Below are 25,786 nucleotides of genomic sequence, written 5' to 3' on the forward strand. Positions count from 1 at the left end.
GTCCCTTGGAGCACAGTAGGGGACAAGACAGGCCACCTCCACAGAGCTCTGCTGGGGATTGTCCTGATTACCCACAGTTCTCCCTTCCCTAGTTGCCACAGGAGAAGGTGCTGAGCCCTGACCTTCTCTGATACCCGTGCATTTGTTTCCCAAGTCCCTGAGTGTTGCAGGCACACGGAGGAAAGGGAAAGACCGCATGAGAGGAAGAGACATTAGGGAAGTGAGATCAGCTATTCTTTAGTCTCAGTCCCACAGATGCGGGTCTGTGGAAAACATTAACTTCTCTGGGGATTATCTGGCCCATCACTTAGAATTCTAAGGACAGAAACTCTGAGGTCAGGCCATCTTGACTGATTTAAAATCCTTGTTTCATAGTTTATTACTGTACAAATTCGGACATGTTTCCCAACTTCCTTGGGCCTCAGTCTCTTTATCTTTGGAAGGAGACTGTTGATGCAGAAATGACAATATTTGAGGAACTGGAAATATTAATCACACTGAGTTGATCATTACACACTGTGTACATGACAAACGATCATCCCATGCCCTGTAAATGAGTACAAATATTATGTACCAAATAAAAATTAATTAACTTAATAAAATGTAAAAAGAGGCTGGAGAGGGGCTCATCAGTAAGGACTGTATGCCGCTCATGCAGAGGACTGGACTTAGGTTTCGAGCACCCATGTCAGGTGGCTCGGGCTTCTGTAAATCCAGGTCCAAAGGATCCAATCCATCTGCCTCCATGAACATCTGCACATATGTGCACATACCCACATGCAACTTACATAATTTAAAAGAAGAAAAATTAAAAGTTTTAGAGTCAGGTCAAAGAATCTAATGAATGTTGCGGACTCAGGGTTAGTATCAGTGAAGAGCCAGACGAAGATAAAAGATGCTAATGATCACAGACTGCAGAGATTTCTGGGTAAGAAGTACGGAGAAGACCAGGTGAAATGCTAAGGGCAGAGGGATCAAATAGCCTTCCACAGCATCCTCAGTGTAGACTAGAGAAAACCAAAGCCGGGCCCGAGCGGCTGGCACCAGGCTTCATGAGGATAAACAGCAGTCGGGGATGGACCCGGACTTCCTGAGCTCAAAGCCAACATTCTTTTCATGACGCCATGCTGTCTCTTATAAAATATGTGATTTAAAGATTAGCACTCTAATCATTTCTGTTTGTTCCAACCACTGAAATTTGATTATTTCTGTCTCAAGATAAAAAGAACAAACTAATTGTTTTTGGTTTTGAGATGGGAGTTTTACTGTGTACGCTGGGACGGCTTCAAACTTTTGTGCCTCGGCTACCTGATTTCTGGGATCACGGGCGTGAGTCACAATGCTTGGCTTTCTAATCAATACTCAGAGCACCTACAACTGATTTTAGGTTTGGTCCTGGTCAAGTTTCCAGACCTCAGCAGCTTGAGGGCCATTTAATTAGTTCCTTTGAGATTCCTCAAGGGGGCAAACTTTCTCTGTCGAGGGCCCAACAAATCTACAGACATTTCAGACTCCTGCTGCTGTTTCACAAACAACATTAAAGACAATACATAAGGGAACTAACACAGATGCGTCCCAGGAAAACACCCTGCAGAGGCTCAAGGATGCTTCATCTCACACATCATGGGATATCAATCTAAGACTGTAGGCTATTCAAAACCAGGAGAATGGGGCTGGGTGTGGTGGCATACGCCTTTAATTCCAGCACTCAGGAGGAAGATGCAAGCCTATCTCTGTGAGTCTGAGGCCAGCCTGGTCTACAGAGTGTATTCCAGGGAAGCCAACGCTCCATAGTGAGACCCTGCCCGTCATACACCTGCCCCCTCTTCACACACACACACACACACACACACACACACACACACACACACACCAAAAGAGATCTGGCCCTCAGCCTGTCCCTTGACAACTTTGGCTCCAACAATGGGGTCAACAATATCTGGTACGCTCTGTCACCAGCTATGAAATGTCTTATGTCGGATGGGGAAGCCTAGGTTTGACTGTGCACAAGGAGGAAATCATCTCATGGTCTTAGTGGCACACACTAATACAAGCAATGGACATAAAACAGATATTGAGGAATGAATACAACTTTCTCACTTTAAAGAGAAAAATATAGCGTTCAGCTTATAAGAAGGGAGTTCCCAATATAATTCATGTGATTCTAAAATTGTTTATCCTGAAAATCAAGCTTCAGAAGACAAAAACAAACAAACAAACAAAAACCAACTTAGTGGTTGAGTTGGCGCGAGCTGACTTGGAGGTTAAGGGCACAGAGGACCTGGGTTTGATTCCCAGTGTCTGCAAGGCAGCTGACAATCATCTGGAACTTCAGGTCCAGGGACCCAATGCCCTCTTCTGGCCTGTGTGGGTACCATCCATGCAGCTGGTACACAGACACACGCAAAATGCCTATACACATTTATTATTTATTTAGTTGTTTAAATTTAGTGGTCTCCCACGCGGGAAATTAAGACGTTAGGAGACAAAACCATATTTTAACTAGGGTCAGTGGCAGGCAGAAAAAGAAGTTTGAATGCTGAGGCAGGAGGAGGCTTATCCAGACAGCAGAGCAAGAACCAATGGGCGGAGCCTAAAAGCTGCTCAACAGATACAGAACGTGCGGCGACAATCTCAACTGTTAACACATGTGGAACGAGGGACCCCGAGGAGATTTGTAAAGCACGCTTTTGGGTGTGTCTGAGAGGGTGTTTCCAGAAAGAGTTCATTAACTGGAGCAGACCATACCAAACATGGTGGAGTCATTCAAAGGCTGGAGGCCTAAATGACACAAAAGGGCGCATCCTATAGCTGGCAAAGACATTCTCTTCTTGTTTTCAGGCCACAAAGGGGATCAGAGTTGACATCTGCCCCACCTCTGCCCCATGCTCTGCCACATACCCAAATGTAATGGAGCCAACACGGTTAGCCGTTCCAAAACCAGGCGCCAAAGTGCCCTTTCCCCAAACCTAATTCTAAACTCTAAAATTCTAAAAGCTGAAACCATTCAGCCTATACAAGCAAGACAATGAACTTCCTCGTATAAGAGAGCATTCCATCACTGGCAGCACGCACACGCGTAGAAGGAGAAGGCAGCTCAACACCTGGCTCCCAAGAACATGCTGTAGACATTACGATGGCCTAGAAAAGAATCGTGTCACTGGCTTCAGTAACTGCAAACTCCTGAGTGCAGAAAATGAGTTAAGGATAGAAAGCACATTGAAGAGTTAGCTGTCCTGTCCCTACAAACCTCCAGGGGTATATGTTCTTGGCAAAGATGGAGAGCATCTTGTCCCTGTTACACAGAGACGCTGGAAGACACTGGAGGCAACCTCTTATCTGAAGCCCACAGGGCAGTGAACAAGTTCTCAGCCTGCTCTGTCAGGTCCCAGTCAAGGACTTCACCTACAGTGAAGGCTTCAGGAGCTGTGTTGCCTTAGGAAAGTCTCTCATGCTCTCGGCTAGATTCTGTGCTGGGATCAAACCATGGGAAGGAAGCAAGAGCTATCAGAGAGATCTTAGCAAATGGAGCACTAGAAGAGATGGGTCACTTTTACTCAGGGAGACCATAGGAAGGAAGGGGGACAGAAAGAGGGGTGTGTGCGGAAGAAAGACAGCCACCCAGCTACCGCTACCAACAGCCCCTTGGCAGTTCTAAGTCACAAGCACACAGGAAGTCACACCTCCTGCCCAGGGTAGTCCAGGGTCAGAAGGTCCATTGCCACCCATATAAACATTAAATGCTTATAATGAAATGGCCACGTCTTACCCTTCTCGTTCATCATCTGCGTTGTAATACACCTGTGGGGAAAACAACAGACACATGTAGACCGGGAATGGAGCAAACCCTCTCTTAAGGAGAAAAAGATACATTAGATAAGCAATGCTTGTTCTCTCTCTGTGCATGTGTGTGTGCACACTTGTGTGTGTGTGCACGCCTCTAAGGAAATGCAACCTCCTCGTATTCTCACTCAGGATGATCTTTAGATTTTATAAAGAAATTCAGAAACATGACTATTTCTAGGGAAAGTTAGTCTGGCCTAACCAGATTACTCCCGCCCTCTGCGCTGACATTAAGAAAAACCATTGGTGAGATCCAAACACATTGTGTTCAGGCTGTTGGGGGATCCCTAGGTGGGCTGGCTCTTGAGTAGTCAAGAGAGCCATAGCAAGATGGCAGTAACAGAGCCTCTGTGTTTGCTCCCCAAAGGAGTCTGGCTTACTCTAGTTTCCCATAGTCACAGAAATGCAGGGTCTCAAAGAAACAAATGGCCAACTGAGGTGCCTATTTAACATACCAAAGCAGAGGCTGGCCAGTTCTCCCAGAATCCCTCAGTACCTGTGGCTCCTCCCAACCCCTCCCAGGGGCGGGGCTTCCACTTCCCTCCTCCCAGCCTGATCCCTGTATAAAAGCCATTTGGGCTACACTGCTCTTCCCGGCCTCTTGGCCCTGGATGCATCTCTTGGGTGGTGGTTCCTCTCTTGCTCTCCCTCCCCGTCTTTCCTCTCATGGTCTGGTTTAGACTGCCAGCCATGTTCGGCCTGGACTCTTCCCTCTACCTGCTTTCTCCCTTACATCTATGATAAAATCTTCTCCATACTTTAGGAGTAGCCATGTCCTCCTCCTTTTATTTCATTTCTTCATTCATTATCTACCTTCAGGCTGTAAAGGTCACGTGGCAAAGAGTAGCTTTCCAAAGGCAAGTGTTGTTAGGAGAACTCAGGGGCAAGCACAGTCAATTTGTGAAGCCTCCTGCTGGGCAGCGGTGGCACACACAGAGGCAGGAGGATCTCTGTGAGTTCAAGGCCAGCCTGGTCTACAGAGGGAGTTCCAGAACAGCCAGGGCTGTTACATAGAGAAACCCAAACCAGAAAGGAAAGCAAGAAAAAGGAAAGGAAAGGAAAGGAAAGGAAAGGAAAGGAAAGGAAAGGAAAGGAAAGGAAAGGAAAGGAAAGGAAAGGAAAGGAAAGGAAAGGAAAGGAAAGGAAAAAGGAAAAGGAAAAGGTGAAGCCCCCTTCCGAATAATGGAAAAGTACAGAGGGTCCCTTGTGGTAGTATAGGCTCTTACCCCTGTTATTTCTAAAGCTTAACAGTGGGCCTTTTGTGAATTGCATCTGTGTATGTGTTTGGGTGGTCAAGAATACCCAAATCAGTTTTGAACATTCATGTAGTCTCTTCTAAAGCTGGCACTGTCCCTACCCAATTTGGACCTTGGCAGCCTCCCTCCCTTACCCTCTCAGGGCTTCCAGCAGCACTGGGGGTGTCGACAAACCCAGGCCTAGTTACATAACGAACAAAGGTACCGGAAATGCTCCTGAGTCATTCTAGCGAGCAGCTCGGATGTGGAGAAGAACTCTGTCCTCTTAGACTTTTTTTATGACTATTGTTATATTGGATTTTGTTTCTTTTTGAACAGAAAGCCATGAATGTAAAAGCTTTGTGTTCAGCACCCCAAGGTTCAGTGCAGCATCCTTCTGCCTCAAGGACCTCTTCAGCACCTAGCTCTTCCCAGAAAGCAACATTTAAAAGCTCCAGATAACCTCTGTTCCATTCTTCTGCCTTGCAAAGTGATTGACAGCAGGCTATTCACAGGTCAGACAAGTGACAGCCAAGTGTAGCTGCCCAGACCTCCAGTAAGGCGCGCTTCTGACACTCACTCTGAATCCAGGGGCACAGGGACCCCAGGGTGCTGTGAAGTAGGCTTAGGTCAAGCAGTACCAAGCCGCTAGGCTGCTCTGTCTGGTGAGGACAACAAACTCTCCAGGTCGCGTTTCCTCAGAGTCTGCCTTGGGCGTGACACTGAGGGGCACCCACCCAGGGCTATGAGACCAACCAGGCTGGGACACTATTCCTCTTGAGATTCATTTAGGGCTTTGTGTATTTCAGAGACATCTTGCCAAGAGATTACACATCAGGCAACTTTCAAGGGTGACGTGGCACCACAGCCAGAGTTGTGACCGGAAGCAAAAGGGTTTAACTCTGTTAGCTATTGCTCTTCTGCAAGATGTGGGGACCTCACTCCCAGCTACAGGCTTGGGGACATTTTAAAAAGGGGACAGAAAACACACACACCATACACACTCACATAAACACCATACACACACACACCACACATACACACACGCACACACACACCACACACACACACACTCACATACACACCATACACACACACACACACTCACATACACATATTCTTGCTGTCTTCTCTGAACAGTATTAATCCTTTCCTATGTCTTGGTTTCAATGGAATAGGGCAAGATAGAAATGTAAAATACTTCTTAGCAGAAATGCACTCCACACAGAAAGCATGGGTATAGTTATCACCACATTTTTTTTTTTCGAGACAGGGTTTCTCTGTGGCTTTGGAGCCTGTCCTGGAACTAGCTCTGTAGACCAGGCTGGTCTCAAACTCACAGAGATCCGCCTGCCTCTGCCTCCCAAGTGCTGGGATTAAAGGCGTGCGCCACCATCGCCCGGCTTTATCACCACATTTTATCATGAACAGGGAGAGACGTGTGGGTACACGTGCGCACACACTCACATGCACAGACACACATACACACACGCGCGCGGGCACATACACACGTGCACACACACTCACATGCGCAGACACTCATGTGTGTGTGCACGCGCACACACACACACACACTAAAGCCCTCTCGTTGTATAGCTGCCCCGTCACTACATCAAACATTCTCCAGAAAGAGGAGACCCCAGCAATATTTCTCCTTCAGACTGAGGTCCACCCCAGCACTCAGAGTGGGAGGGGCCTTGAGTCTACCTTTATGCTTCTATTTCTCAAAACAGTCCTTTCACCCAAGGACTCTGGATCCAAAAGAGAACCAATCAATGCAAAATTAAAATCCCAGTTAGTGTGGCCAAAGCCACTCTGGCCAACACTAAGGAACCTCTTTTATTTTTCTCCACCCTTAATGAAGAAAAGGGAGAAACTTTCCCTTGCAGAGGGCTCGGCCATCACCAGCTCAGCGGGCAGCTCAGCTCAGCGGCCCTGGAGCACAGGACGCAGACACACTGGTACCCTGCTTTTTGTTTTCATCGGACAATATCATAATTAGTTCTCCTGTGGATATATAGTGTTCATCACTGAGCTCGCAGCTTCTGCCTACACTTCCACAAAACTAAGCAGTCATGACCTATCGAACATTTATTTGGTTTTAAATCCTTCACGGCATTTGAAAATAAAACCATAGAATTTAGGTTTTTGAAGGAAGAGCTACTATATGATTTCTTCATCCTTCAGATGAGAAACGATTTATTCATTCAGTGAGAACTATTAATTACTTAGGAAAAAATTGTTGACAAGATCTTCATCCCACCTCCCCCACAAATGTAGGAAGTTATTGATAGTTTTACTTTTCACCACTAGGTGGTGGTGTGTGCCCTGATAGCACTGCTAGACTCAGCAGAATTTATAGGCTTATATGTTGCTTTGTCTACAATTTTCTAATGACAGCTCACACTTTCTTTGCCTTAGAATGTGAGTATTTTCTCAAGATAGTATTTTCTGGAAAAAGAAAGAAATCTTTTTGTACGCAATGGTACCGACTTTCCTGTGCTGCTAGACACGAGGGTGTTTATTTGGGGTCGGCTCTGCCAGAGCGCCAACACAGGCGAGGAGGGCGCCAGGAGGGCTTGAGCAGGGGTCCTACCTGTCCAGTCCTCTGCAGGTTTGCGAAGTGAACATCCGGGATGAAGAGCACGGGCTGCGAGTGCAGGTCGGGCATGGTTTTGAAGTAGGTGATGTCACTCTTCTTCTGTAAAGGCATGGCGGCCAGCTTCCCGTCAGAGGCTGCGGGCAACCACAGAGTCCACCATCAGGGTTCCATGTGGCTGAGAATGCTCGGCCATATTCTCCCCAGAAGCTTTCCCGGCGCCCTAGACATGACTATGCGTTGAGCACAGGCTTCCAGGAAGTTCTGCAGGAGGAGTGAAAGTTCCTCCACTTCCTGCTGCTCGCCCTGGAGTCCTGGGTGTGAGACTTTTCCATATGAAGGACCCCCATCTCCCCACCCAACATCAAGTGCGACCCCAAGCCTCTCCCCTTTCCCCACTCCTGCAAGGGCAAAGCAGGCCATCTCTTGGGCATTTCTTTGCACCTTCCCCTGCAGACAGCCTCCTTCTGCCTGTCTTCCCATAGGACCCTGCTGGCTGGGATCTCCCCTTAGCACAGGCAGTCTTGGGGTGAGGGTGGGGGTGACTCACAGTTGTTGCACTGGCTTTGGGAGGCCTGACCCTTCCCTTTCTTCCTGTTCTGTTTTCTTTCTTCATCTCGGATTTTTCTTTCTGCTCCCTGACAGGGAAAGCAAGGAGAGACCAAGCAAGGTATGTTCTCAGAGCATACAAGGATATTGACACACATACACACACACACACACACACACACACGCACACACACACACACGCACCATGAAGATGGGAAGCCTCGGTTCCCTCCCTGTGGTGCAACCCTCAGACCTGTAGGCTGCACTCTTGACCTGGGATAGATGCCGACTGACCCAGCTTGCCTCCTCTTTCTGTCTCACACCTATTTCATGACCGTGAGTTTCGAATCCACGAGGAAAGAGCCAGCTAACTTTTCTAGCTAGGTGTTGCCTACCGAGTAACTCGGTGCTCTAACAGAGTCGCCGAGGCCCTGGCACATTGAGTCTGGGACAAGACAGACATCCTCCCTTCTGCAAGAGGATCTCCAAAATATGCATGCTTGGAATGGGAAAAGGCAGCATTGTGAGGTGCATACAGGGCACTTAGCTATGTGTAGGGAGCTCTGTAGAATTTAGTGTTCTACTAAAACAGATTTGGGTCTTGCTCCTGCTCTGACTTCACGCTGTGATGGACTGTGACCTGGAAGTGTAAAATGAAATAAACCTGTTCTTCCATAAGCTGCTTTAGGTCGCCCGTGCTATCACAGCAGATGGCAGGGTGATCTGAGGAGAAATGCTCCCACAGCTTGGGGATTTGGAGACTTGGTGATGATGTTTGGGAAGGTGGTAGGTTTTCTGGAAGAAGTGCACTATGGGGGTGGATGTTGAGAGTTTAGGGCCTCACCCACTTCCAGTTTCTCGCTTTGCTTTATGTCTGCACTGAACATGATCTCTCAACCTGCTCCAACTTTGATACACGCTGTTCGCTGCTACACCTCACCTACCAAGATAAACTCTCAACCCTCTGCACCCAGAGCCAGAGTAAACTCTTCAACAATTGTTTTGGTCATGGTATTTTATCACAGCAAGAGAAAAAGTAAGTAATACAGAGGGATACAGCCCAAGAAAATTTACTTTTAAATTAGGGTATTGTCTATACTGCTCTACGAGAGTAGTCCAGAATTGTTTTAAAAATTATTGCCGCCGGGCAGTGCCACTCAGCAAGCAGAGGCAGGCGGATCTCTGTGAGTTTGAGGCCAGCCTGGTCTACAGAGTGAGTTCCTGGACAGCCAGAGCTACACAGAAAAATTCTGTCTCAGGAAATGTGTGTGTGTGTGTGTGTGTGTGTGTGTGTGTGTGTGTGTGTGTGTGTGTGTGTCTGTCTGTCTGTCTGTCTGTCTGTCTTCCTTCTCTTCTGGAAAACACCATATGGCAAATGATGCAGATGCAGTGGGAAGACCCAGAGAGCAGGCTGGGAGGCCACAGAGGCCTCTGCAGGGATCAGGTTGGTTCCAGGACTGAGGTAGTAGAGGCCTCAGGGCTTGTGGAGGTAAAGCGAAGACCTGGAGTGGATCCCTACCACCACACTTGGCCACCTGGAGTCCCTGGAGATCCACCTGCTCTCCCCACCCCTTTAAGGAACCTAAGATTACTGACTTTTTTCTAGATGCATCCCTGAAGGACTGGGTTCTGAAGACCACGCCCGTACAGACGCTGCTATGAGGACCAGGTTCAAGGCTGTGGTCACTACTGAGGACTGCAGTGGTCATGCTGACCTGGGTGTTAAGTGGTCCAAGGAAGCAGTCACTGCCTTTCCAGGAGTCATCTTGGCCAAGCTTTCCATTGTCCCTGAGTGGAGTGGCTACCGAGGGAATGGCCCCACACTGTTCCCTGCAAGGTGACAGGCTGAAGTGGTTCTGTGTTGATGTGTCTCATGCCTGCCCTGAGAGACTGGCATCATCTCTGTCCCATGCCCAAGAAGCTACTTATGATGGCTGGTGTTGATGACTGCTACACATCAGCCAGGACCACTGCCACCCGGGGCAACTTTGCCAAGGCCACCTTTGATGCCATCTCCATGACCTATGGCTACCTGACCCTCACAGGGACTGAACTCCTCGGTCTTAGGCTCCAAACCCCCAAACTGTAAAGATAGGTTTCCATTGCTTACACCACCTAGCCTGTGGTATTTTGTTTTAGCAGCCTGAGGACTAAGCCATAGGCCAATGCCAGCCACTAAATTAATGGTTAGAAGGGCAGACATGCTGAGAATAGCAGCAGCCAAGACAAAGGGCAGCAGACTGGGGATACCTTGACTATCTAATAGGCCCTGGGAATGAAAGACTAGCACTCCCGTGTGGTTGAGAAATGATTCCTTAGACACGAACAGACAAGGGAGGAAGGCCATCAAACAGCATCCAGTCATAACCAGAGTACCTTCCTGACAAGCTGCTGTCTTTGCTCACCTTGTCACAGAAGACCTTGATCTGGCAGTATGCTCTGTGGATGGGTTTATTGCTGCGGTTGTTGTAACTGTATGTGTCGATCTGAATCATCAAAGGAAGCCCTTTCACGCCCTTTTGGGAGGAGAAATCTGTACTCAAGCAATTCACGGTGATGAAAATCTGGAGGAGGGAGAAAAAGAAGAAAGTTCATGAACTGCCATACAGAGGATCTCCAGAGTGACGCAAGCAGACACGTAGAGCGAAAGTCTGACGTGAACCTATCAGGACAACGACAGATGTTCAATACCTTCCCATAGACCCTGCTGAATGTACAAATGTATGTAGTATTTGGCTGTAAACTTCTCTTTTTTCAAGACAGGGTTTCTCTGTGTGGCTCTGGCTGTCCTGAAACTCACTCTGTAGACCAGGCTGGGCTCAGACTCAGTGTGCCACCTGCCTCTGCCTCCTGAGTGCTGGGATTAAAGATGGGCCCTACCACATCCTGGCAAGAAAGGAAAAAAAAGCCCAGTGGTGGCACACACTCAGGTAGAACTCTGAGTTCGAGGCTAGCCTGGTCTACACAATGAGTTCTAGGACAGCCAAGGCTACAAAGAGAAACCCCGGTTAGAAAATAAATATTCACTAGAAACTTCTGAACAATTTGCTTACATATCTGACCTTTAAATAGACAATTTAAACAGCCTTACAGAAAGGACATCAGCAAAGCCGCACTCTCTTAGCCATGAGTGAGTTAATTAAAACACTGCTTTCCCCACATATCAGTGATCCCTTCTGGAGCTGGAGAGACGGCGCAGCAGCAAGAGCACCTGCTGCTCTTTCAGACGAACAGGGTTTGGGTCCCAGGGCCCAGGTGGTGGCTCACAATTGATGTAACTCCAGTTCTAGGAGATCTGACACCATCTTCTGGCCTCTTGTTAGCCAGAAGTAGTGGCACACACCTGTAGTCCCAGTCTTCTGTGTGCACGTGGCATGCATTCGTACACTCAGGCACACTTTCACTAAGTTAACTATGCATACATGCATGCGTATACTCAGGCACACTTTCATTAAGTTAACTATGCATACATGCATGCGTGCATACACTCGGGCACACTTTCATTAAGTTAACTATGCATATATGCATGCGTGCATACACTTGGGCACACTTTCATTAAGTTAACTATGCATACATGCATGCATACACTCAGGCACACTTTCATTAAGTTAACTATGCATACATGCATGCGTACATATACTCGGGCACACTTTCACTAAGTTAACTATGCATACATGCATGCGTGCATACACTCGGGCACACTTTCATTAAGTTAACTATGCATACATGCATGCGTGCATACACTCGGGCACACTTTCATTAAGTTAACTATGCATACATGCATGCGTGCATACACTCGGGCACACTTTCATTAAGTTAACTATGCATACATGCATGCGTGCATACACTCGGGCACACTTTCATTAAGTTAACTATGCATACATGCATGCATACACTCGGGCACACTTTCATTAAGTTAACTATGCATACATGCATGAGTGCATACACTTGGGCACACTTTCATTAAGTTAACTATGCATACATGCATGCGTACATATACTCGGGCACACTTTCATTAAGTTAACTAATCAAAGAAGTTCCCTTCCCCCACTTTAAATTTTTTTACAAGACAGGATTTCTCTGTAGCTTTGGAGCCTGTCCTGGAACTCGCTCTTGCAGACCAGGCTGGCCTCGAACTCACAGAGATCCACCTGCTTCTGCCTCCCAAGTACTGGGATTAAAGGTGTGCGCCACCACTGCCCAGCTAAGTTGTCATTTCTAATAGTATAACTTTCCCTAGCCTCTGACCTGCAAGACTAGAAAGCAAGAAAGCAGGAAAGGAAGGAAGGGAGGGAGAGAGAGAGGGAAGGAGGGAGGGAGGAAAGGTGGGAGGGAGGGAGGGAGGGAGGAAAGATTGAACTAGAAAAAACTTCCGTTTTAATCCAGCAATACTAAAACCTCGTTGTATTTATATAAAACTTTGTTTTCCTAGACTGGGAAGCGTGGGAGCTGGGATAATTGATTATTTAATCTGACGGGCACCTAATGTAATGCCTAGCAAAGAACAGAGACTCACAAAGCTCTAGACAGATGACCTATCCTGCAGAAAGCCCACTAGATGAAAGTCAAAAGCCCAACTGCAGCCCCTACTCGAGCACTGGAAAGCTAAGGGACCTCAGACAGGTCACTCAACATTTTCAGCTTTCCACGGTCCCATTAAAGCACCTGAAAAGCCTCTGCCGGCAGAAGAAACCTGAACACCAATCTCCATGTTAGTAGGAAAGGATAAGAGCTGGCAATGGAAGGAAATGGAAAATAACAGCAGCATCGGCTGCCTCCCATCGGCAGGAAGTGGCAGTACACCCGCCATCCCAGCAATAGAGGGCCTGAGTTAGGGGGATTGTGAGGCCCAGTGCAACCTGGGAAATAGAGCAAGGTTCTGCCAGAGGGAAAGAACAAAATCCTCACAGCATGTGGCATCAAGAAATACAAAATAAAAACTTTTAAAACCTTCAAACAAAAAACAAAAACAAAACACCTATAATAGAAATGACGGGAGCCCAATAAGGTGGGAAACTCTAGCCCGTTTTTAAGGTTCCGTTTGATTAACCGAATAAAAACGAGTTTCACTGTAAAGGGTGTAGAGACAGAGGGCGGGTGTAAATGAGCGATTAAATCGGCAAAAATGACCCTTGTTCTACACAATGACAGGTCACAGTCAAAAGATGCCCTTTGTCATAGTTTGGATCTGTAATTCTCCAGAGACTAGGGTGTGAGTGCTAACTGAGGCTGGGAGGTGCACTGACCCGGGAACTAGGTCTCTAAGCCTTTGAAGGTTACAGCCAGCCCCTGCTTCTCTGCCTTCCTTGATGTGACAGCCCCTGATACATGCTCCTGTCGTGATGCATCCCAGTCACAATGGACTGAAGCCTTCTGAAACTCAGAGAAGCAACTGTTCTGGTCACAGACACACAAGAAACTGACACACCGTTTCAAGATGATTCCCATCAGGACGACACAGAGAAACCCTGTCTCAGAAAAGGAAGGAGAAAAAAAGAGAAAAAGAAAAGATTCTGGTGAGAATGACAGAAAAACAACAAAAGTCACCGGGGAAGAACAGGGCATGTATTTATTACGTATAACACAACTTTTCAAAAGTTCTGACCCCTGGGCTTTTGATGGATGTCAAAACCTAGACCTTTCGTGTTCCTGTGAGATGCTCAGGATGACATCCCTGCAGGGTGACAAAGACCTTCCATTTCTCCTAAGCACCGTCCTGCTGCTTGAAGCCCCACAGACGTGGGTAATTTGCACCACCAGGCATCTAATTTCCAAGGCTTTACACCTCTTTATGCACTGTGACCCCCTCCTTGTAATCTCGGGTGCATTAGCAAGGCACCGGGACAGCTGACAAGTTTCTGTGCCAATCACCACAACTTTGCCGGCTGTGCCACAGGCACCCGCCTTTCCAGCCTCCGCCTAAAAAAAAAACGAATCACTCTAGACTTTTTCTGTCTCATCAGTAGAAAAGATCTAGAGAGATCTAGTGTGTGGGTGCTTTGAGAGGTTGATTGGATTTGTGTTTAAGAACTAAATTTTTCCCTGTTTCTTTGGTTTTGAGACAGGCTCTGCCTCTGTATCCCAAGGTCACGGGGACTTGGGACTCGCTCTTTAGAACCAACTGGTGTTAAACATATGATCCTCTCAATTCAGACTCTTTAGAGCTGGAATTATAGGCACCATGCCCAACAAGAATGAGTGAATTTTAGCTCCTTTACACACAGACATGGGTGCACGTGTGCACATGCAGAACACACACACATGCATGAAGGGAAAGGATAACTGTATAAGGCAATAAATATGTTAATTTCCATACCTTATTCTTCATATGGATCCTGTAATATCATTTGTGTATCTTAAATAATAAGATATTATTTAATTTATATTAATTTTATATTAATGAAAGATACCTTAAATATATATACTCATTTCACTCATGTATTCTTTCCATTTATTTATTCTGTCTATAAGAATCCATGGAAACACACAATGGATCATACAGTGCTGGGACATTAGAAATAGAGACAGATGCTAAGTCGGCCTCGTAGAGCTAACAGCTCAGGGGAGGATGGAGCAGAGGCCCCAGGCATGAAGTTCTTAGCCTTGAGGATATGAGTTAGATATAAGCCACAGGAACACAGGCTTGAGCAGGAGCCTCACAAATTCTAAGGAACAGGGGCGAGGAGGGGGTGAGATCAACAACGACACAAATGCCTGAGTAGTGGGGACTCTTAAACACTATGACCGTCAGGAGGCTTCCAGAGTAGAAGCTGGTTGTCCCTAACAGTCACGGTAACAGAGAATGCTACCTCCAGGCTTGGAGAGCCCCTGAGTGGCAGAGAAATTCTATTTAACACTCCACTCAAGGGGCAAATGTTTTCAAATGCCTTGAGTTTCCTGAGGCTGTGCTAGCACAAACATATAAGCTACGGGCCCATGAACCACAACAGACGGGTGGGATGGGGTGAGAAGCAACGTGCTGGTTGGTGCCTTAGAGATTACAATGGCTTCATTGACCATTGATTTGCATGTCAGGAAAGAGGTGTCCTTTTCTGGGGACACTTGACTTTTTTTACTGCTGGCAATGCGGCTATCTTGGCCAGAATGCAGCTTTGTGTCAGCAAATTAAATGTTCACTCTGCTGAACCGTATGGTTGTCCCTAATTCTGGCCATGTGTTTCACAGAGATCTTCCTGATGGCGGCACCTCAGTACTGTGTGTGTGTGTGTGTGTGTGTGTGTGTGTGTGTGTGTGTGTGTTTCCCCCACTCTGTGAAAAGGCCTACCTAGTAGAAGAGAAGCTAATGTTCTGGTGGACATTTCCTACGTGACTGGGCTTTATTCATGGCGGGCTCTAACTTACACACCCATTCACTGTGGGTCTACATGCTAGGTAGAAAGAAGGTGCTAATTACGATCTCTCTGCTGCAAGTCTAAGAGAGCTAGAGCAATAGATCATTACTACTTACAAGGACCACTTAAGTAGCCTGGTCATCGACAGCCAATGGGATGCTCACTGACAATGTACCACAATAAATAGACTCAATCGTCCTTGCAGAAGCTATAAAAGTCAGTCACCCGGGACACACAGTCCTTAAAAGTCAATTGAGTTCCATGGGGAGACATTTAGACTCAATGCTCTTAAAATAGAAAGGGTCTCCACAGAAGGCCCCATGTGGCACAGATTCGAGGCATCCTGATCCCATAAAAGGTAACCTGCAGGAGTTTGCCTTCTGTGCAACCCTGCGCTGGCATCTCAGTGAGTGGAGCAGGCAGGGTGCGATGTTCTGCTCAGCACCGCTCCTTCTCCTGCAGACAGAGCCCACAGAAAGAGCTGGCAGTGCCTAATGGCATCCATCTCAGCCCGGCTGTGCCACACTCAGAATCCAAATGGTTGAACTTTAACCAAAGTGGGGGGCGGGAGGGTGGAGAGGCACAGAATGGAAGGCCTGGGAACTGATAAGCACTCACTTGTCCCTTTCATCTTGCAAACCCAACCATGTCCCAGCTCCACGGGCAGCGTGCAAACACGAGAGCAACTTTCTGGAAATTCACCTACAAGGAACCTGGTGTAAACGTGTTAGGTTTGAGGAGGGCAAGGGATGAGGTCACCCACTGAATGTTCATCCAGATGCCAAGCACGGAAAGCTGTTTTTACCGTCAGCAGGAGCTCGGACCAAACAGAGAACAGATGGACCAGGTAAATAACCGCAGGCATTTGAGTTACACACGCGACAGTTGTGAGGCCTCTCCTTCCACACCGCACTTTCCAAACCTCAGGTGTGTTCTCATCGTACAAGCACACTCTCCCGGTGTGTTCTAATTGTACAAGCACACTTTCCCGCCTTCGGGAGAACTAATTAAATCATGAGCACTCAGGCAAATAGTAGAGAGCATTCCAATTTCCTCACAGGTTTAGAGTGAATCAGATCGTTTCTAAATGTGCTTAGACGCCTTTCCCTGGAAAAGCACCTGATGTTTTAGAAATAAAAATGTGAATGACAACTGCTACATGAGAGTGACAATTGCTACATGAGAGTGACAACTGCTACATGTGAATGACAACTGCTACATGAGAGTGACAATTGCTACATGAGAGTGACAATTGCTACATGAGAGTGACAACTGCTACATGAGAATGACAACTGCTACATGAGAGTGACAATTGCTACATGAGAGTGACAATTGCTACATGAGAGTGACAATTGCTACATGAGAGTGACAACTGCTACATGAGAATGACAACTGCTACATGAGAATGACAATTGCTACATGAGAGTGACAACTGCTACATGAGAGTGACAATTGCTACATGAGAGTGACAACTACTACATGAGAGTGACAATTGCTACATGAGAGTGACAACTGCTACATGAGAGTGACAATTACTACATGAGAATGACAATTGCTACATGAGAGTGACAATTGCTACATGTGAATGACAATTGCTACATGAGAATGACAATTGCTACATGAGAGTGACAATTGCTACATGAGTGACAATTGCTACATGAGAATGACAATTGCTACATGAGAGTGACAATTGCTACATGAGAGTGACAATTGCTACATGAGAGTGACAACTGCTACATGAGAATGACAATTGCTACATGAGAGTGACAATTGCTACATGAGAATGACAATTGCTACATGAGAGTGACAATTGCTACATGAGAGTGACAACTGCTACATGAGAGTGACAACTGCTACATGAGAATGACAATTGCTACATGAGAGTGACAACTGCTACATGAGAATGACAATTGCTACATGAGAGTGACAATTGCTACATGAGAGTGACAACTGCTACATGAGAATGACAACTGCTACATGAGAATGACAATTGCTACATGAGAGTGACAATTGCTACATGAGAGTGACAATTGCTACATGAGAGTGACAATTGCTACATGAGAATGACAATTGCCACATGTGAGTGGCAATTCCTGCTTTGTGACCTCTAGCAAACAAGAGACTTTGCAGAGTCTCAAACTCAGCTATGCGCCAAGCATGTGGGGAGGTTTATTAAAACAAACGGCCTCCTGTGGGCTTCAGAACCACTGTGGTTCTGGGATTTCCCAGTAAAGCAACTGACCCTACCTTTAATTGACTTAGAAAGCAGCTTGAAATTTAAAGCATTTGTCTAAGGAACCACACAGGCATCAGCCACAGTCACAGCACAGGCGTGCACTGAGAAGCAGGTGTAAGGCCAGAAGCCAGTCTTTCAAAACTGACATGTAAACACACAAGAGTGCTGTTGCCTATTCTGCTCTGTTTTGTTCTTGCTGCCTCTTCCTCTCCCTTCTTCCTCTCCTCCTCCTCTCCCTCCCTTTATCTTTCCCTAGACAGGGTTTCACTATATGGCTCTAGCTGTTCTGGAACACACTACATCGACCAAGCCGGCCTGAACTCAGAGATCCTCCTGCCTCTGACTCCCAAGTGCTAAAATTCATTCTTGCCTCTTACTACACACCTTTAGGTAACTTCCATACATTTTGTCATTTTTTTCATCCACTTTGATAAGATTATACGAGTGCAGATGCAATAACAATTGAGACACGTGCCGTTGGTATGGCTGAATACACACTCTCGCTTTCCACCGTGGCTTTCCAGTTCTTCCGCCATCTGCTGCTGTTGTTTCCAGAGCACATCAGGGTCACCGCCCCCACCCCCTGCTGTCCTTGTCAGGGAGCACAGGACACCCCCTCCTCTTTCAGCTCTTGGTTCAGTGCTAACTCTTCAGACAGACCAACCTCCGGCCTCCCCACCCAGAGTCACTTTTCTCCCTCCCAACCAGAAGCACGTTCTACCAAGTTTCTCTTTACTGTTTTCTTCATACACTTAGTATTTCAATTTAATCTGTTGTTTGTTGTTTAGCGTTTAATTACCTGTGTGCTCCATGCTGGCTAAAAGCCCGTAAGAAGAACTCTTTGTTGGCCTCAAATCAGCTGCATTATGCCAGGCTTGGGCTCCTCAGAAAATATTTACTCAATGAGATAAGGGAACATAAATTATTTTTCCAAATATGCTTTTTTCCCTTTTATGCCCAGTCTTTCATAAGTAATAACTCCTGGAGGCCAAGGCTGACATAAACAACTGAAGTTTTCAGGGTCACAGCGTGGGGTCCACTGTGACCCGGTGTCTTCTCTGCAGCTATCTGACTGCTTGTCTGTGTGCCCATCTACCTACCGATGGATGCGTTAACATCTAAGTACCAACTACATATTCAGTACGATCGTCTGTCTCTCCATCTAACTACCTCCCCATCCACACACGCTCACACCCTCTAGACGGATGAGCAGTACAGAGTACTATAACAGCAGACCCTGCTCTGGGGGAAAAGCAGTGTTCGTTCCCAGGTCTAGTCAGTGTTGTGGAACAAGCATAACCAGGAACCAAGTCCAACAACCCAGACCATACCTGCTGTGAGAATTCAGAGAAGGAACTGCGGGATAAGGGAGAGATAAAGGGAACTGGGGGGGGGGGGGGTGTGCAGGATGCCTAGGGGGTAAGTCGGGAAAGACTTGCAGTGGAACAGGGCTGCGAAGAGGCACAGAGAGAAACTCATGCAACCAGTACTGGAGCTGCCCTGGGGCCAAGTAAGAGAAGTAGATCTAGGTGACAGAACCAAGTTAGAGGCCTGGAGAGAGACTGGGAAAAGCCATGGGCCTCTGAAAAGGGAGGGCCCACACCCCAGGTAAGCCGACAGTGAGAAAACTCGGGCCAGCAAAGAGCAGGAAGTGTTCACTCAAGAGGCCTGGAGTAAATGGGCTTCCAAGCTAAAATTCTCCAAGGCAGGACTGACCTACAGTGCAGGGTTTTCCAGAGGCCAACTTTCTCTATAACTGAGAGCAAGATTAAATGCACAAACACAAACAGGAAAAAGAAAGAAAAAAGAAAGAGGGGGGAGGGAGAGAAGGAAGGAAGGAAGGAAGGAAGGAAGGAAGGAAGGAAGGAAGGAAGGAAGGAAGGAAGGAAAGAGATGGAGGGGGGATCTAGGGAGGAAGGAAGGAAGGCTCCCTCAGCCAACCCTTCTGATTTCAGACCCTATGTTTTAAGCAGCTCCAACAACCCCCACCTTGGTACTATGGTATTTAAATGAGGTCATATTTTTAAACTGGAAAGGGCTATGCAGTAAAATCCACAGAGTTCCCCCACCATCCCGGTAACACAGCACTGCCCACAAGCCAGCCTCTGTGGTGCTCATCTCTGCAAATGCACATCCTCAGAACAAGGGCACAGTCAACCAGGCCTCCCTGTCCACTGGTCGGGTAGCCCCCTCTGCCCCACAAGGGCCCCAGTGCAAGCTCTTTCCCAGGGGGCACCACCTGGTTCTCCCTCAGGGAGTTAGTGAAGCCAACCTCAGATGACTCCAACATGGATCTGTTTAAAAGTCTCATTAACAAGCAAACACTAAATTGAGGTAAACTTATTCTTAAAACAGCAAATTTACTTCTCCACAGAAATTTGCTGGAGAGATATCTAAGTCAGAAGCCTCCACTAGACTTAAATGCCCTGTTGAGCTCTGCCACCCCAGCAGGTCTTGCACAGCAGCAAACTGGGGCAAGGAAGACCTAGGAGTCACTGCCTAACTAACAGTCCTTTGCCTCTGAGTGCTGCGATTAAAGGCGTGCGTCACCACATATGGCTCACTCAACTTCTTGGTGGTTTTGTTTTCTTGTTCTCTCTCTCTCTCTTTCTCTCTCTCACTCTTTCTGGAAGGACCTCATGTACTCCTTGTTTGTGTGATGCAGAGATCAAAACCAGGGCTTTGTGTATGCTAGGTAAGCAGCCTTCCAACTTGGCCATATCCCCAGCTCTTAAAACTTAGGCTTGTAGTGCTTGAACCTGATCTGAATATAAAAGGTACAAAAGGGCAAATTTCACGCTTTCTGACTCCTTTGCTCCCGGGTAAGCATTGACATGATATGCAAATTCCTGGCTTTTTCTCTGCAGGGGGCGGGGGTGGCAGCAGAGACTACATACAGTCCGGGTTCTCACTTCTACTGAGCAATGAATCTGATCATTCTCTGCTGTTTAAAAGTACTTACATATAGATTGGCAATTTCTCCCATTAGGCTGTTATCAACCTTTAGTATATAAGCGATGCCACAAAACAGGGTTCAGTGCCACCATAATATTCAATTTAATGAAACTCAGACACGGTGGCACTGCTTAAACTACATATTTCTGTATAACCACACAAATCTGCACACCAATGTGCACGGGAATATGGATTCACCATCAAGTTTGCTTTCTTCAGCTGAGAGCAGGCTTTCTCAGCCACATCTTTATAGACATGAGTTTTCAAATCCGAGTTCCCCTCAATCACTAGCAAGTCTTATTAAAACTCCTGTTTGGGGGCTCCACCCCCAAAGTTCCACACTCAGCAGGCCTGGGGTGAGGCCCAAGTGTGCGTCCTAACAGTGTCCCAAACTGGGTCGGCTTTCTTGACTGGCTCTTCCTCCTCCTCATCCTCCTCTTTCCCAGTCCTCGTCTGCAGCCTCCTTACTCGCCACCCATTCCTTCCCTGCCTCCTGGTTCCCTACATTTCCAAAGCCTTGCTCCGGCCAGCCTTTGCCCGCTTGTCTCCTGTCCACCACAGATGATCCGTATTGAGCATCCTTACAAAAGACTCTGTTGTCTTCTGGGCTCCATAGACCCTGCTCTTGAGCCTTCCAGTGTCTGAGCTCCCCTTCCCCATCTGGCATGTCATCTTTCTAACCCCTAAGATGCAGCAGATCGCTCAGCCCTCTCTTCAATCTTCCCTGATCCCACGGAAAGGGCATCCTCTATCTACACGGAAAGTACAGAAGTGATGAAGTGCAGAACAAGTTAGGTGGGGGCTGGGGGTTGAGAAAACCTGGAAAAGCATTAGTAGTGGGTTGATCTAGGCTTAGGTTTTGTGTCGTTAACCATATTATTATAATTTCTTATCTAAACCTTTAAAATAAAAGATACAGAAAAATGACAGAAGAGAAAATAAAATCAAGAGCCAGGCACAATGGTGTCTGCCTGCAACCCCAGGGCTGGGAGATGGAGGCAGGGGTCCTAGAAGTCCATCTCAGTCCCAGGTCTGTCCTAACTGGCCACAAACCCCATCTTCCTAACTGGTACCTCAAGTGCTTCCTCAGAGAAAGCCCTGTCAGTGAGTGGGGATGTTTGTTGCTTCAAGGTTCTCCCAGCAGAGAGCAGCACCTCAGGAGGAGCACACACAACCTAGGCGTGAAATCGTGGCCTTCTCATGTATGCATTTGCTGTGTTACCGAGGGAAGCTAGCTAACCTTAAATCACCTGTTGGCTAAATGAAAAATGTCACCTGCTTAGAAACACGAATAATTGGATAATATATATAAAAGCCTGGCATGGCTAGGCGCCTGGGATAGAGTAATTGGTGAGCAAATATCAGTCACTGTGCACACAAGCGCATACCATTGGGTCATGAAATACAAATGTGTAATCCAACTCCCTGCACTGCACAATAGTTCATAGCTGCTGAGAGCCATAAGCAGAATGCACGGCAGAAACCATGGCTACTCCACACTGTAAGAAGAGATTATTCCCAGTTCACAAGCCCTCGCTCCAGCCTCCTTGCTTTTCCCGTCAGCCCTTACCTTATAAAGGAGGAACAAAGGCATGGCTTTGTTTAAGTTCAATACCAAAGACTCCAGCAAATGTTTGCCTTGCCCTTTTAAAGCTCCCTCCGCCCACACCACACCCCAGCAAACACATAAAAACACCATTTGCCCTGCTTGGCAGTGTGTAACTCAATCTTCTCGAGACCTCTCCCAGGAGCCTCTCCCAGCGCACTCTTTACTTTTGAAACCATGGGATGCCCCATAATACTCTCTATCAGATAACCTGCTTAGAATCGGGCCCAAGTTAAGCAATGCTGGGATGCAATGGCTGTGCAAATGGCAGTCTCTCAAGTACCATAGAAGCCCCCAGGCAAAGACATCAACTTACTAGGGGTTATGGGGTCGGGGATCAGCAAAGTTAGAACCTCGGTCACTCGGAAATATGGTCTCCTTTAGACGGCCCATTGGCTCTCGCTTTGTGCATCCTGAAAACCAATATTTGCACACCTTGCCACATGTCTGGGGTCCAGTGATCTCTTCTTACAGTGTGGTTTCTGCCGTTCAAGGGGGAGAGCACTGCCCACTTAGAAGCATGCCCTGGGAAAGGCTCATCATGACCATGAGCCTTTTAAAAATTACTTTTCAGATCTATTTATTTTATTCTATGTATAGGAGGGCTTTGCCTACATATATGTGTGTGTACCACTTGTATGGCTCATGCCCTAGAGTTCAGAAGGTAACAGATTTCTCAGAAAAGGCATCCCAGGTGGTCGTGAGACACCAGGTGGGTGCTGGGAATAGAACCTGGGTCCTCTACAAGAGTAACTAGTGCTCTTAACCGCTGCATCGTCTCCAGTGCCCCAAGTGTAGCTTACAGAGTCCTATGCTTGGCGCCCAACATATTAAAGCACAGTGTAACGGCACATGCCTGTAATCCCAGCACAGAAAATGGAAGAAGGGCAGTCAAGGGTCCATGCTCAGCCTCTGCTGAGACCTTGTCTCAACAACAGCATCCGCTAAACATCTAAGAGGAAACAGAAATGCTGGAAAAGAGACAGACAAACGGGGCCGAGTAGACGGCTCAGCAATCGAGCCTTCAATGCTCTTCCCCAGGACCCAAGTTCAGCTTCCAGCACCCACATCTGGTGGTTCACAGCTGCCTGTAACTTCAGTTCCAGGGGAATCTGAGATCTTCTTTTGGCTTCTGTGGGCACCACACACACACACACACACACACACAAACTAAAAGAAGAAAGAAAAAGAAGGAGGCATGAAAAGAAATAACAAATCTGAGACATGATAGATCCGCTGTGATTGGGTACTGAGTGTAAGCTGACCTCTCATTAGTGTGACCTCAAAGTAACAACCACACGGCAGGGAGTGTACGAGAAGATTGCCGTGAGTCTGCTCTTCCCGATTCCCTGCTTCCTCGTGGGAAATGTCACTGCCATCACAGACCTGCTCTGTCACCAAGCTGTCTCCTAAGCTAGAGGAGACATTACTGACTTGTGCGCAGGAAGTTGGGTGGGGCTTGCTCAGCACTAGCTGCCCTTTGAGAAGGCAACCCCTGAAGGAGGACACCACCCACACAAGGAGAAAGGGAAGATGCCAAGACCTCACAAGGGCAAAGGCGGTCTCTCTGGAGGACACTGCTCATCAAATCTCCACAACGACTCGGCCAACTTGTCTACAGAACAATCAAAGCCGCGCTCGGGCATCCCATGGGCTTCTGTCTCCCTTACGGATGGCCTTCAGATACACAAAGGCCTCTTACCCCTCCCTACTTGTCACTAGCCAATCATGTCAACAATCACTCCTCAGAAATGGCCTCAGTTTTTAAATGACATCTTTTTAATGTTGAAGCAAAAATCGGTTACTTGTCATTAATTAAAGTATCGAGGGGAATGGCTCAGGGGAAATGTCAGCATGACATGCCACACCCACCTTGCTGGCTCCTACAGGTTCAAATTTACAGGTGAGCTTCTATTGTAAATCCAGTTCTGTGTGTGTGTGTGTGTGTGTGTGTGTGTGTACACTCAAGTGCACACATGAACACATATGTATAAAGGTCAGAGAACGACTTGTAGGAATCAGTTCTTTCCTTCTACCATGTGAGTTCCAGAGACAGAACTCTGATCTCATCGGCATTGGTGGCAAGAACCGTCACCTACTGAGCCAGCTCACAGGCCCTCCAGTTTCTATGCCTTTTCTAAAGCATAGAAAAAGAAGCAAAGTTAGAGGAACCCACCCTTATCTGCTAGTTTACATGTGAATGTGTTTTGTTTCTTAAATGCTGTACCTCTTACATGGTTTTGGATAAAGGAAAGAGAAGGAAACTATTCACATACTGGAAAAAAAAGTATAAGAAAATCACATGGAGAAAACCATAAAAATGAATTAGAGAATACCAGAGAAAGAGCTGGTATGATGGGAAGATGAAGAATAAGCATGTGAAGGTAGAAAGAACCCACTGATATCACAGAACTGCAGTATTAGAGAACAATGCCTTTAGAAGGTACGAGCGAGTTCATTGCTGTGCAAGAGCCACTGCTGGACTAGTCAGCACACACACACATGCATACACATGTACATGAGCCTGCACACACACAGAACTCACTAACATCAGGCTAGTCAGGAGAGAGAGGCTGATGTTGGTTTAGTCTGCATACACACACATGAACACAAGCACACACATGCACTCCATTGATAAGAGCTTAGTAGCAGTGGTTGTGGCCATTCCCATGAACGGCTTTCATGATACAAAGAAGGAATAAGGATAAGGATAAGAAAATAATAAGGAATAAGGATAAGGAAGCTCTGAGCACAAAAGTGTTAAACCAGCACAGTATCCCTGCTGGGGCTGGGTGAGTGTGGGCCCAGGACACTGAGGAGGGGGAGGTGAGTGGCCAAGCAGGATGGGGTCTTCAAATGGCTTTGCCTGAGGACGTGCAGCCGAATGTGTTTTCCCTCCTGACCCCTGTAAGTTACATCCTACATTCTGTGAGGTAGGAAAATCACAGGATCCATCTTGTTTTAATGTCTGAGTTCCTTCTGTGAAGATGGTAAGAGAGGAGCCGGAGGGTAGCATCCGCCCTCCCATTTACCTAATCTTGCAGTGCTGGGATGCAAATCCAAATCTGAGATCCACACACATGTCATATGTGATGCCTCCAGTGTCATCCTAAATGCTTGTTAACACAGTTGTGTCCCTGAACAGCCCTAAAATGACTTTCTTCTTGAGGGGGTCTTTCCCAGTCCTAGCAAGCTGGAAGAATGTTCACAGGTGACTTGATGACAAGGTCCTGCTCTACCCTGGGGAGCAGAGATGCTGGCCTCAAATGCAACAAAGAGAATCCTCACTGTACCAGTTAGTTTCATGGTCATAAATTAGTCTAGGTTTTTCTTTTAAAATTGTCAAAAGAAATGCCTGGGGGTAAAAGCACTCGTCTCGTGAGCTTGACAGTCTGAGACCCATGCCCAGAA

At 47.0% G+C, this 25,786-nt stretch overlaps 1 protein-coding gene across 2 annotated transcripts in view; it reads right to left on the reverse strand.

Moving 5' to 3' along the window:
• Grhl2 (grainyhead like transcription factor 2) overlaps positions 1–25,786 on the reverse strand; it is a 124,741-nt gene that overhangs the window by 12,121 nt on the left and 86,834 nt on the right. For both annotated transcript variants that reach the window (XM_075961180.1, XM_075961179.1), the window contains exons 9-12: positions 10,632–10,790; positions 8,228–8,315; positions 7,675–7,814; positions 3,770–3,801 (exon numbers count right to left, since the gene is read on the reverse strand). In XM_075961180.1, coding sequence (XP_075817295.1) covers positions 3,770–3,801; positions 7,675–7,814; positions 8,228–8,315; positions 10,632–10,790 — 419 coding nt within the window. The remainder of the gene's footprint in view (positions 1–3,769; positions 3,802–7,674; positions 7,815–8,227; positions 8,316–10,631; positions 10,791–25,786) is intronic.

This window comes from Microtus pennsylvanicus, chromosome 2, assembly GCF_037038515.1.
Source record: "Microtus pennsylvanicus isolate mMicPen1 chromosome 2, mMicPen1.hap1, whole genome shotgun sequence".
NCBI classification, from domain to species: Eukaryota; Metazoa; Chordata; class Mammalia; order Rodentia; family Cricetidae; genus Microtus; species Microtus pennsylvanicus.